The sequence below is a fragment of the Dicentrarchus labrax genome, unplaced genomic scaffold, assembly GCF_905237075.1.
Source record: "Dicentrarchus labrax unplaced genomic scaffold, dlabrax2021, whole genome shotgun sequence".
Lineage (NCBI taxonomy): Eukaryota > Metazoa > Chordata > Actinopteri > Moronidae > Dicentrarchus > Dicentrarchus labrax.
The window spans coordinates 14314796-14329200 of NW_026136717.1; the positions used below are offsets into that span (position 1 = coordinate 14314796).

A 14405-nucleotide genomic window follows, 5' to 3' on the forward strand; every position below is an offset into this window, starting at 1 on the left:
AGAGAGAGAGAGAGAGAGAGAGAGAATGTGAGAAAAGGAAGGACAGAAGGTTGTACAGAAGGAAGCAAGAGTGTGAGGAAGTTCAAGAAAGCCGTCAGGAAAGACGGAAAGAAAGGAAGAGTGAGTTGGAGAGGTCGATTAATGAGGAAATTGCCAGTTTTAAGAGAAAGACGGCAACAGCGTGACTCATAGAAATACCAAGACACTGAATATTCAAGGGTGTGTGTTGAAGATTTATTGCAGCGGCTTTGAGTATATATTTTCTAAGTGTGTGTGCATACGTCTGCTTGTATGTGTTACACTAAGTCTAGTCTCTCTGCCACATACTGTAGGACCTCCCAGCTTGTGTAGCCCTGAGGGAGGGGGTCTCCTCCGAACCGCCTGTCTGTCTATGGGTGGTGATGAGAAATAACACACTACACACCCTCTTCTAGACCTCAGCATAACTCAGAACAGGCACACATGAGGTTTCTTTGTTTTATTTCATAGGGACTTTTCACACTTAAATGATAGGCCCCAAGTTGTAGCTAAATACGATAATAGTGCTGTACATTCCTGCAGCTGATTTACTGCTTTCTCCTCCTCTTGTGATTTATATACAGTACCTGTGTTTATAAGTTACAACTCAGATTTAGCATCAGTATAGTAAATCATATACAGCATTAATAACTAGTAATCTTGAAGAAGCATGCGATCATAAAAGTGTATTGTTTTGTTGCGATTATCACATTTTTATAGGACTCTATATTGGCGAAAGAAACCATAAAAGGTATTTGAAAATGCTTCTTCATCCCCTTTAGATCAGTTGCTCTTGCTTTCTACCACCTTTAAACTTAAAGCTATGCCAACGTAAGACATCGATACAGTGCAATAGAGCAATATGCATAATGTTTTTTATCTTTCTGTTTTCAACCCGCAGTCCGCTCCTGCCAACCCCTCTCTCGACCCCAGCATGGCTTCCTGAGGTGCAGCGACGGCGGCGCCTCCCACAGGGCGGAGTGTCAGGTGGGCTGTGAGCGAGGCTACAGGCTAGAGGGAGACTCCAGACTCGCCTGCCAGGCCAACTCCCAGTGGAGTGGACCCCAACCTCGGTGTGTGGGTAAGATTTCATCACCTCCAACCACTATCTCACCCCGTGTGTTACCTCGAGACAACAGATGGAGAAATTCTGGTTCATGTTACCATGAGGTGCTTTTTCCTTTAGTCTTTCACTCTCTCCACCGTCTGCCAACGTAAAAAAGGAACTTAATTTGTACCTGAAGGACATTTTTGTGTTCTCAGTGACATTTATGACATATTATTTAAAAAGAGGTCCTATGGCTTATTGCACTGTAGTCAGTTAAACAAAGTTGAATCTAATGGCGTAGGTGTCTTTTAGTAAAGAGTGAGACATTAGCTATTTTGTGCTATCAATCATTTTACAATCACAGTTTATTCCAGTCATATTGTATGTCTTGGTTTTGTTTATAGATTCTTAAATATATATATATACACTGTGTATGTGGCCATTTAGGGTCACAGTTCATTCCCAGTTTAATTCACTTTACTTAACTCTTCTCCGAGGGTATTCATCTACCTCAACCACTAGTTTTTTATGTTTTCATTTGTCCTGTCTTCATCCAAGGTCTTGTGGTTCCCTCATCTATGGAGTTAAATTAGATTTCTTTATTTGATTATTCAATTTGCATTATTTTCCATGATAAATGGGGGCGGCTCTGCATTCACTCAAACACACACATTAGATTTCTCTAGCAGTACATCTTTCTTATAGCCTGTATTTGACTGTAAGCTCATTTCATGTTTAACTTTTAGTTATTCCTGTCTGGATGTCAAAACAGAAAGATGATTTATCAAACAAATGACTCTAAAATAACACATGATATGAGTATTTCTATGTAAAAACGTGTGGTTTTACACACATATGTAAACACACACGAGAACATACACTCACACATGCACAGTGGTTAAACACATGGTGTGTATTTGCACAGAGCCACACTACATCATCCATAGAAAGATACATCTGCTTTCTCATAGCAAAACTACAGTCACCACATACACACATGCACACAAAATTACCCACACACTTCAGAACTGATAGTTAAGTTAAAATAGTTGCACACACTCATGCCCGCCACAGAGAGCACTCAGGTCAGGCACACCAACACACAAAAAAGGGACAGTGTGAGAGCCACAAACCTCCGGCCTGAACTGACTCACTTCCAACCAACCAGCTAGCTGCTCTATTTTAAAAAACCCCGACCCGTCTGCTTCCGGAAAACTCTCCCTGTTTATCGATAACTACCATCTCTTTCCCCGCGTGCTCGGACAGAGTTACAGCTTGGCTGTTTGACCATCTCAGTGTTTCCCTGCAGACTGTCGTTACCTCTTTAACACAGCTAAGAGGGCTCTGTGGGCTGCAGTTGCAGCTGAGTGGTTTGTTTTAGTGTTTGTTTGCACTGCGGTGAAACAGGATCGCCTCGGCTGCCCTGAGAGGATGCAGAGATATTTATTCATCTGATTGAAATCTCCTATGTTGAATCTCCCTCTGAGTGATTTCTCCCCTTTATAGCTCTTATAGTTAAAGAGGGAGGGAGAGAATGATCTATCCTTCATCGAGTGAAAGCCACACTGACCTGCATCACAAAAATGCATAAAAAGCCTCCAGTGTGTGAGCCCTGTGGTCGGTGCTTTCTGACCAAATGTTTGTTGTTTTTGTGCCAGTTTTGGATAGACAGCCCCTGAAAATAGCTTCATTGTTGGCAGTTATAGTGGAGCCAGCTGAAAGTAAGATTTTATCGCATTCTGGTGAAAACACAGGAAATCATGCTCATGATCTTGGACGAGGTTCTGTTTGGTCTTTTCTGCTCAAACAGACTGAATCTTCGAGCAAGCCTGAATCAATTAATGCACAATAAATTTCAATTCAGCTCAATGCAGAGATGTGGAATAAAATTAAATCTGACGGTGAGGCAGAGTTTTGGTCTGGAACAAAATAAACTACATCAGATATCAGATTCATCTCTTGGTTTCTCTCACTGTGTTTCCAGAGGTGCGCTGTCCCCCCATCGTGACCCTGAAGAACATCTTGCTGTCGCCCCCTGCCTGCGGGAAGAGGACAGTGGCGGCAGGCTTTGCTTGCCTGCTCACCTGTCGTCAAGGTTACAGTCTCCAGGGAAACAGGAAGGCGGTGTGCTTGGGCTCTGGGAACTGGACAGCTAATGTGCATAAAGCCATTTGTACAGGTAATATACTGTGTGTGTGTGTGTGTGTGTGTGTGTGTGTGTGTGTGTGTGTGTGTGTGTGTGTGTGTGTGTGTGTGTGTGTTTCCCTAAAGAGGAAATTCATCTTTTCACCTCTGCAGTCGTGAGGTCAGAGGTCAGAGGTCAGTCTGTAAATGGGTTGTAAGGTTGTAACATGGATGTGAAATACGTTGAGGTCAAAGGGCAAGACTTAGAGGGCAATCAGATAGTGGAGTTTATGTTTTTTCAACAACTAGTTTGGTAATTTGTTTGGAGTATGATATATTTAAAGCAATAGTTCAACATCTTGGGAAATATTCTTGTGTTGGATGAGAAGATACCACTCTCATATCTAGAGCCAGGAGGCGATTAGCTTAGTAGAAAGACTGGAAACAGCTTACCTGGCTCCTTCCAGTGTTTAAAAAATACTCCTAAAACTCAGCAATAAACATTAAGATGACAATTTGGGATTATCTGGAGAATAATATGCTGTAAGTGTTGTAACCTACACACTTATCAACATGAGAGTCTCATCGGGCTGTCGGCAAAGAAGACAATAAGCTTATTTCTCAAAATCTGTAACTGTTCCTATAAAATATGCATCTTAGGCTTGAATAAGAGAGACTATCAAAGACCATTTGCTTTCTGTTAGAAATATAAATAGATACATCAATAAGAAAAACTTGAACTTGGCCTTATTTGGCTGTACCTCCCAACCAGGTTTCCCTCCTTAGGTAGTTTGTGTAAGTTCAGTATAGCTAAATGAGACTACAGCTAATTTTCAGGGTTTATGAATGACACTTGTAACATGTACGTTTATTTGCCAGGCAGAAAGAGAGGGATTGTTAAAAAAGAAAGATACTGAATACGTGGAGAAATAGAAAGATATAAAAAGAAAACAGCAGGAAACTTGGAGGGAGAATTTTTTCCATTCGCTATTCCCTCTCTCTGCATTTTTCTCCGCTTTGTGAATGGTGAGAATGGCGCTAACCCCGTTCTGAAGCAGGGCCTCGGGTCACTAACTCAAACCATACCATGTCCGAGCTCCCATGTCTCTCCCCTCCACTCCGACTGGGCTGGGGATCATTATAATAGACTGCAGCCCTCCAGATGCCTTGCAGGTGAAACAGGTGGTGCAGAGCGGCTGCTGCCCGCCTCCACTCGAACGTCCTCAATACCCTCATTTCCTCACGGAGAAAGTTTGCTAATGAACGAACTGCTGTCGTTAAGGAGAGGAAGAGGTGCCATAAAGATGAAAACGAACGGAGAGGTAGGGCGGACAGCGAGGTGAGAGGGGAGGATGACTCATCTGTAGGTGTTTTACAATGTGGTAGAGATGAGATTTTCTCATCCCTGCAGGCACAAAATGGGCTGAGGAGGAGGGAGGGAAGGGTGGAGATATTAAAAAAGTAGATGAGATAGAAAGAAGAAAGATGGAGTGCTGCAATATGGGCGGCACATTATAAACGAGATCAAGAAATAGAAAGTTATTACAGAGCTGAAAGTGCTCTTTGTATGCTTCTGGCTTCTTCTGCCTCTCACTTCATGTTGATGACACCCAAAGTGAAATATTCCTCCCTTGTTATGAAGATGAATGGAGCCGATCGGAGCTAAGTGTGTTAGTGTTTAGGAGAGATGGATGCCTAAGTAGATGGGTCATCAGGTCCAGATGGGAACAACTCTCTTACACAACGCAACAGGCATGACCACTGCCGATTGGATCGATGGGAGATTCAGCTCTCGGAGGCTTTGCTCATTTACTGCAGACTCGAACTGAGTTGAACTGAACTGTGCTGGCTTCACATTATTACAACATGCCGTATGGAGAATGAGAAAATGGAAGAAGCTATTTCATCCAAGGGTCATGGTGGCTGGTGAGTTGCTACTAGCCAAATAGGCGGATATTAATACTTCATATATAGAGGGTTTCCCTGTCAGCTAATGTTCAGCTGCAAGTTAATTATAATGTCAATAAAAGTGAGAGTATTTGATACTCTTCTATTGCTGCCTGACTTTTATTGCTTGTTTGGGACCTTGGAAAGTGTCCATGGTTCTCCATGCTACTGCTGTCCCATTGCAGTTAACTGTACCTGGCAGTAGATGAACATTTGGCCTGAGGCTTGTTTTCCATTTTAACCCTTTAATCCCATTGTCAAAAACAATAATTTATCTGTCTGTCAAAATAAATGGGTTGCATATTGTCCTATTTTAGAATAATCTGGGCTTTTTGAAAATGAATACAGAAAACTTCTGTTACAAAAGCTCTTTACAAAACAGTAATCCAACTAATGACTGAAATCTAGGGGTGTTTTTGTCTAACTACTAACAACTATGGGCTCACAACAGCCTCATAACTGATCAGTTATACAGGCTAAAACAACAAACATTTACTAAAAGTAGCTTTTACTTTGCTTTTCTCAAGTCAACTCACCTTCCTGACTTCATAGGGCTCGGGGGTCAAAACCTAAAGTGTGACTAGTTTATACTATACTTAACTATTTCCCACATTAGAGGGAGTGTGAGACACAACCAAATTCTGATGCTTACATGTTAGATTTTCATAAAAGGACCAGTAAAATCCAAAGAGCCTAGTTTTGCTTGTAAGGAATCAGAACTATTAATATGTTTTTATGTACAAGCACCACTTAAACAGCAACTTAAATGAGTCCTGCTGGGATGATAGATTAAAGCTCCTCCTCACAGGGAGACCAAAACATGTAATGTGACTTTAGCTTGAGCTCTTGTGACAATGACGTAAAGCCTCTCACTTCTATCTCCATTAACCTGTGCTCTTTACCACTGTGGCCTGATGTTGAACTAATGGATGGAGACAGATAAGGGACAGTTACAACCACCTACAGTATCAGTGTAACGCCAGTGGGATTTGGTCTCGTTGGAACAATGACAGCGGCGCGCTGTCTCTTCGACTCAGTAATCACTAATAATGAGTGTTTGATTAAAGAGGTCGTGGGTCAGATGACATCACACATCTACTTCCTCAATGATAACAAGCAGCAGGGTGAGGTCACTGTCCACAGGATGCGGTGAACATCTGCAATATTTTAATCTCACTGTATGTAAACTTTAATTTAATTTGCTGGATTCAGATAAAGCATTTGCTCTCTGTCTCACTTCAGATGCTGAACCACCGTGGATGCAGTGCCCCGGGAACATCGTTGCAGAGACAGACGAGCGGCGCGGCACCGCCAACGTTAGCTGGAACGTCCCGACTGCCACCGACAACTCTAAAGAAGAGGTTGGATACTTTACAAAACGTGTACAGTAGTAGGGATACATACAATAACATAAATAATACATTATTTTCATAAATGGAAAATAGTTAGGTATAATATTTCAGAGACTGGAAAAAGAAAATGTTTGCAGATTTCTAACAATTAATACAATCTTATACTAATTGATAAATTGACTAATAAAAAGCTCTTCCCTGTCACCACCTGTGGGTCATGCAATGATTAAAGAGGGACAAAAATACTTTTCTATGATTGTTGTTATTGTTCTTATAAAATATTGAGTACCTTTACTTATTTAAGTTCATACATATTCTTCAAATTAAAACAGTATAGGAAGGAAAACTCCACAGGTGATAGAAGACTTCATTTTAATGGGTCACAAGCCAAGATAATCTGTCTAACATCCACAACCTACTATATAAGAGGAAATTTTTATATGACTCATTAAGTCCAGTTTTGAGTGCAGTTCTTCATCTCTTACTGTCTCTCCCTCATCCAGGTGTCGGTGCAGGTGAAGCCAGTGTACACCCCTCCCCAGCTGTTCCCCATTGGAAAGGAAACCATCACCTACATTGCGACCGACCGCTCGGGGAACCAGGCCAACTGCTCCTTCACCGTGACAGTCATCGGTGAGTTCATCCTTCTGGAGACTGCATCAACGCAAACAATGTATGCTGCATATGGTCTCGCAAGGCTCATTTTAACGAGAGAGAGGAAAAACACAGACAAAAAAAGAAGACACAGTAGGCTTGTTATTTTTCATGACTGTTCATATCTTTTCTAGAATTTAATCAAATTACAAAAAATGAATGAAAAGTGACATATAAAGATAAAAACTTAGAACTTGGAAGACTTCTGACCTTGGTGCACTCTACTGGTAGTATTCCCTGAGTGTTAAATGAATAGGCTGAAAGCTGGGATTGTCTCAGACGCTATACTGTAATAAAAATTCCACACAAACTGGCTTTAAAGACATCAAAATAGACATCAAGACGTCTCTTCTGACTGGGCACGGCGTCTCCCTAATAACGACGTCAGCTTTTTTGGCTTTCTATCTTTTGTTTTGTCTCTTACGTCTCCCTGCTAATGCTGGCGAAAGTACACACAGCTGATGTGCTTTGTATACATATGAAAGATGTTTTAGATTACTGATTTGAATTCATAGCACAGCTGACAAATTCCAGTTTAAGCATTCAAATACAATTTGCATGTAAGTTGTTGATCGTGCCACTCTAAAGCACCATATCTACCTTGTGGTCTACGTCACTGTTTGCTGAGCAATGTTTTGTTCAGTCAGAGGTCTTTGTCAGATATGAAAAATGTCCACAAGCATCACAGTTTTTAAACATCACAAAACAATGACAATAAGCAACATGTGTCACTGGCTTCAACACAGGGCAACCATGTCTTTCAGAGTAATCATCCGCTGAAGGTGACAGAGATTTGAAAGCAAATAGTATGATATTGTACACGTGAGGGCAAGATAATTTGTATTCATACACAGCTGCAGTGTGAATGTGAACATAATTAGCTCGCATACTTGAACTCATAACTCACAACTTAAAGTCAGTTTTCAGCCTTTGTGAGCTTCAAACCAGTGGCTTCTCAATTACAGGACAGCCTCTCTATCCATCAGGGCAGACTCTACCGCCTGGTGTGTTTGTTACTCCTTCCACCCACCTCTGTGCTGCAGCTTATTTCTGTCATTCAGTGTATAACTGTGATTTAATTGAGGAGTCTGTCCACCCCCCCCCAGCAGGTGCCAAACAGGGTTACTGCAGAGAGAGAAAAACAGGGGTGTCCCATGTCAACCGCTCGATAATCACAGCAGTCAGGGGGAAAAACCTCAAGCATGGTAGCCGTGAACATTTCCATATGTTATTATGGTGGTGGAACGTTGTGGTTTTTTATTAGAGACATGTGTTTAACTAGTGCCCTCTGACACTCTGGTACTGCTGCATCAAAAAAAAGTCAGATCACAGCGTAGCACTCTGCTTCCAAGTGTGTTTCTCTTGATATCGCAATAATCTATTCCAGTCTAAATAAAAAAGGCTGCTATTGATACGTTTAATGTTCATAAATGTGCTGTTTTTCATTGTGTTTTTCTCCATCTGGTCACGAGGCATTACCGTTAACAAACTTACATCCCTTTCTAGATACGGAGCCCCCAGTGATTGACAGGTGCAGGTCGCCGCCCACGGTCCAGGCCACAGACACAGAGACGGCGGTCGTTTGGGAGGTGCCACAGTTTTCCGACAACTCAGGTATGTCTGGTTGTCGTTCTCAGACGGCAGCTCCGTCGATGGTTTATTCTTTTGCTCCTCTGTTCCACTCCACTCCACCCTCTTCCTCCACTGATGATGGTTAAACAGGATCTTTTCCGTTTGGTGACTGGAAAAAGGGGATCAGGAGTGGGCTTTAAGTGTGTGTGTGTGTGTGTGTGTGTGTGTGTGTGTGTGTGTGTGTGTGTTGTGTGTGTGTGTGTGTGTGTGTGTCTGTGTGTGTATGTGAGTGAGAGACATTGGACATATGGTCCAGTGGTGAGAGAATGGATTGTAATTGTGTGCATGAATGCCTCGTTTGTGTGTCTGTGTTTAAGGGAGAGATAGAGAGAGAATAGGACTTGTGGACAGATGAAGTTGTTACAGTGTCTGTTAATGTCATTAATGTTAAAACAGACGGAGGCAGCAGAGGGAAGCAGGTGTTTTTGCTATAAAAAATGCTCTTTAGTGCGATTTTGCACTCGTTCCATCCGTTTTTCACACAGTCAATTATGTGAGAACAACCAGTACTTGACTCATACGGGAGTTAAATGTTTTTGAATTACTTGTCAAATCATAATTTTCGTTTCTTAATCAGAGTGACTGCAACACACATTGGATCTGGGCATTCTTCACTGTCTCAGCAAAGTTGACACTCCAGCATTACACCCACAGGAAAAATATTTATTTCTGGCTCTGCAGCGGTTCGCCCAGAAGTATTCACATTCTGAAACAGCAAAACTGCAGTGTTTACAACTCAAAGTATTGCATTAAAAATTACAAAAGTACAGAAGTATTCCCAGCAAAATGTAGTAGTATCAAAAGTTAAAGTCCTCATATGAAGGATGAAGGAAGTCAATGTATTTTAGAGAAGTAAATTATTAAGGACTTAAACCTGATGATGAAGTCTCTTAACTATCCATAAGTCTGTCTGACAACTATTTTATATTATGTTTTGTAGCTTAATCAAGCTTTACAATCACACTGAACTGCCCTTAAATTTCACGTCATTATATTTAAATCAACATGGGAATTGTGTGCAGTAATTCAGAGTATTTCATAAGCTCATCTTATTTTAATGTATCTATAAAATCATTATCTTCAAAGTGACTAATACCTACAGCTATCAGATAAATGTAGTGGGGTAAAAGCTATACTCATTTCACCTGAAAGGTAGTGAAGTAGACGAAAAAACACTGTCAGGTGGAGTTTGAGACCCAACAGGCAGATGAAGGTTAACAGCTTTGGAGATGTGATGACTGGTAATGGCAGAGGGAAGAGGAGAAACGGCTGGGCGGTGTGGACGGAAGAGGTGGTGAGGAAGAGTGGGTTAGCAGGCAGGCAGTGACTCTGAAGTGCAGGAGACACACAAGAGTGAGTTGATGAGCTGATTATAGACATAAGACAGGATCCATGTCAGGCAGGAACACACACACACACAGATTGAAATACAGCAGTAAAGTACCTCAAAACCAAGACTTCAGTAATGTGTACAGTGTGTAGTTACTTTCCATCTCTGCACATTTGCCTGTAAATGTAGACCACTAATACCTGACTCAGATAGTACCAACCCACAACAGCTTCCTTCCACTGTATTCTTTACAGAGGTATTGTTGGACTACTTAGTCATTTTATGTTTACACAGTAGTTATACTACATAATGAGGCAAATACAAATTAAACCTGCAGTGAGATCTTTATAGAGTAGCAATCACTTTAATTTGGTGTACTTTAAGAAAGAAAGGTCACAAGGCACATACCGGCTGTTGTTAGGATTTAATATGCAACCAGTTGGTCTCTCCTTTCAGCTCAGGCCACCCTGTTACGCTCACTACGTTGATGTTTAGCAATTCAGCCCGATCCTGCTCGAAAGGAGTCCATCAAGGCCACCCTGCCAAATAGACTAAGGATCGTAGAGCTGGCTGGCTTTCTCCTGGCGCTCTAGCTGTACCCAAACAGCCGTGGTGGTGACAGACAACAAACCAGACTTCTCCAGGGTTGCAGCCAGGCGCATGTAATTCGCTGGCTGTGGCTCCATATACACACATAAATAACACAAACACAGCTCAGATATGCGTTTATGTGTGTATAGAAACGTAGGCAGGCACGGATGCTTACACAAACACAGGCCTCAAACTTATCGTCTCACTCCCCAGCTCCAACATGTTCATTCACCACCTGTATGCAGAGGTGCATCCACATCAAACACACACTCACACACACACACACACACACACACACACACACACACACACACACACCTGTAATAACAGGCTGCTGCGGCTGCTTTGGGCCACACGACGTCAGCCCTGCGCTGCTACGACGTCAGTGTTTTGTTTTTCCAGGCCCACACCCTGATGCCAGTGCTATATATAGTCGCGACTCGGTAGACACACACATATAAACACAAGTACAAACACACACACAAGCTATATATAACGGGAGACACCAGACTCCAGCAGGCCAGACGTGTGTCAGCCCTGTTAGGACGGCGTTTAATGAAGGAGGTGGACTGGAGTTGAACCGAAAGGCCAATCACTCACTTTTCCCACCTTCTGCTTTTGTTTTCTAATCGGTGTCTCTCACACTTGCAGTACAGATGTTCTTTGTTCGCACTCCTCTCATCACCGCTGCCTCTCCCAAGCCTCTATCCATCACTCACTTCACGTTTTTTTTTTTTTTTTTTTTAAGCCATCCAGACGTTTAGCAATTTTCCCTCCCCAATCCCAAGAGCTGGATTTTTCTGCTGCCGTGTGATGCCCAGACACACCATTCCCTTGTCAACATATCATTGTTTAACATAACGTCTATGGTTTACTAAGAGTGACTCATTCCGTCCTGGAAAATGAAGTAAGACCAGGACTGCCCTCTGCAGGATAACTGGATAACTAACGCTTTTGACTCAAGAAAAGGTTCTTAACTTACTAATGTTACTCAAAAAGCAAATATGAGGGAAAAATACAAATCTTATCTTATTAAATTATTATGATTATTATTCCTAAGATAGTCGTGTATGTAGGCCCATATAATCGGACAATATCAATGTCGAGTGTTACAGTATTTTCACAGAAGTGTCATAGTCTATGATTCATAGGCATAACACATTTAATATGTGTTAAATATGCTGCATCTCTCTAACAAACCCTTTTATGTGTCTCTCTCTCAGGTGGTCGCCTCACAGTGACCAGCAGCCATAGTTCAGGCTCTAAGTTCCCAGTAGGAGAGACTCTGGTCCAGTACACAGCTACTGATGCAGCAGGAAACAGCCGCACCTGCAACCTCACCATCACTGTGCAAGGTACAGAGCTGACAGTCTGTTGTTTCAATGTAGGGCTTTTTGTCTAATTTCTGTAAATAATAAAAATATATATTAAAAATACTTGTATGGAAAGGTATTTGTATATTAGAACTGTCAGTGTGGATTCATCTTATGGTGTGTTTATGGTGTGTTCCTAGGGACGACCTGCGACCAGCCGTACGTCCCAGTGAATGGCGAGTTCATCTGCTCTGAAGAAGAGGACGGCGTCAACTGTACTCTTCATTGTAAAGACGGCTACAGCTTCACTCAGGATGCAGTGCACAGCTACTTCTGCGCCTACAACGGCATGTGGGAGCCACCCTACTCTCCAGACAGACCCGACTGCTCAGGTTAGTGCAGCACATGAATACTGTTAAGTACCAAGTTTCGTCTTATTACTGCAAGTACATTTAAGTGTAATAAATACTTGCATGTGCACATTATTCATTTTCAGAACTCTTATTGTGTTGATTTTGTCTGTTTAAGCAATAAACCACATTCAAACACATGTGTGCACTGTGCTTCATCAAACCCTTTTTGTCCCTCCTTAGTGAACCGTGTAGCAAACAACGGTTTCAAGCCTTTTGAGATGCTGTTTAAGGCATCTCGCTGTGACGATGTGGACCTGGTCAAGTCATTTACTGGGGAGTTCAACACCAAACTGGGAGGCATGGTAAGGCCTTGGATCTATACACATACAGGCTGACACACCAATTTGCTGTCAATAAACTCTCAAACACATGTTGCTTGTTTTCTGCTTCTCCACAGCTCCCCAACATTTGTAGCAGCGATGATGTCACCTGCAAGCTGGAGGTGTTGTCACAGGGTCACTGTCTAGAGTACAACTACGACTACGAGAACGGATTTTCTATTGGTAGGATACAAAATACACCCTCACTGTCTCACCTGTATTTTAGGTGAAACCTCTTACTAATGCTCGTTATTCTCCCCTGTCTAATCAGCACCAGGGGGTTGGAGCAACAGCTGGGGTCCTCAGGGGGCCCAGGACTATGCCTACTTTGAGTCAGGCTTTGCCACAGGCAGCCGGCAGCTCGCCAGGCAGCAGCAGGACAGCACCATGCAACCCCTCCAGCGCTCCAAGAGGCACCGAAAGATCACAGGACCCACCAGAGACCAAAAGATCCAGATCTTCTTCAACATCACAGGTAGGTTAAAGGTCCAGTGTGTGGTCCTTTAAAACCCTGAGAAAGAAACTTTGCTGGCTCCTCCTAAATGTTACACACTGGACCTTTTAAATGATTACATGACCTTGTTTTATACCCATTATATGTATATATGTGTGTGTGTTTTTTACATTCAGTACCATCAGGTGTTAGTTATCAATCCATTAATCTTTGTCCATTCTCCCAGCAAGCATCCCTCTGCCCCTATCGAGGAACGACTCAATCGAGGTGGCCAATCAGAAGAGACTCCTGCGGACACTGGAGCAACTGACCAATCGTTTAAAGCGAACACTAGCAAGGCAGCCGCTGTCCAGTTTCCACGTGTCCTCAGAGATGATTGTGGCTGATCCCAAATCTCTCGAGAGCAAGAAGGCCTTCCTGTCCTGCAGGCCGGGCTCAGTGCTCAAAGGCAGGATGTGTGGTGAGTAGGAGGGGATCGAACAAAGTCATCTGACTCGTCTAACTAATAGGGTTTACGTACCTTTCTAACGATATAAAACACATTAAATTTTATGAGATTTTAAGAAAATCTAATAATGCTATAAAAAGTTTTATGTTTACCAGTAAATCACTAATTGCGTGTGCTGTTGCAGTCCAATGTCCGGTGGGAACATACTTCTCTCTGGAACATAATGAGTGTGCAAGCTGCTGGCTGGGCTCCTACCAGGACCAGGAGGGTCAGCTGGAGTGTAAGTCCTGCCCCGAGGGAACCTCCACGGCCTACCTGCACTCCCGTAGCGTCGCTGAGTGCAAAGGTAAGTGGCATTCAAGTCAGACCTCAGCCTTGTTTTTCATCTGTTTCACACTATTGCTCACAATGAGGGAATTTGCCTGTGTTTGCAGGGCAGTGTAAGCCTGGTAGTCACTCTCTGAATGGGTTGGAGATCTGCGAGTCATGCCCGCTGGGTCACTTCCAGCCTGCTTTCGGCGCCAGGGAGTGTCTCGTCTGTCCTGACGAGACCTCGACTGTCACCAGAGGAGCAGTGGATGAAACAGAGTGTGGAGGTGATACAGTTTGACAGTCTGGAGAGCACTCCCTTAATGTCCTATCAACTTGCTTATTTTAACTTTTTAAAAGCCTTAATCACTCTTAAGTTATTCTAAATGCTGCTAGGTAACGAAAACAAATATAATTCCAGCCTGTAAGCAAAAATGTGTCTGTAAGTATTT

The 14405-nt window shown here is 42.6% G+C and overlaps 1 protein-coding gene across 3 annotated transcripts in view; it reads left to right on the forward strand.

Annotated features, from left to right (window-relative positions):
• Nucleotides 1–14405, forward strand: part of svep1 (sushi, von Willebrand factor type A, EGF and pentraxin domain containing 1) — an 87881-nt gene that overhangs the window by 47691 nt on the left and 25785 nt on the right. For all 3 annotated transcript variants that reach the window (XM_051428744.1, XM_051428743.1, XM_051428745.1), the window contains exons 6-18: nt 920–1099; nt 3051–3245; nt 6380–6498; nt 6993–7122; nt 8650–8757; nt 11920–12051; nt 12210–12401; nt 12603–12724; nt 12820–12925; nt 13014–13217; nt 13423–13656; nt 13829–13990; nt 14079–14240. In XM_051428744.1, the coding sequence (XP_051284704.1) occupies nt 920–1099; nt 3051–3245; nt 6380–6498; nt 6993–7122; nt 8650–8757; nt 11920–12051; nt 12210–12401; nt 12603–12724; nt 12820–12925; nt 13014–13217; nt 13423–13656; nt 13829–13990; nt 14079–14240 (2046 nt within the window). The remainder of the gene's footprint in view (nt 1–919; nt 1100–3050; nt 3246–6379; nt 6499–6992; nt 7123–8649; nt 8758–11919; nt 12052–12209; nt 12402–12602; nt 12725–12819; nt 12926–13013; nt 13218–13422; nt 13657–13828; nt 13991–14078; nt 14241–14405) is intronic.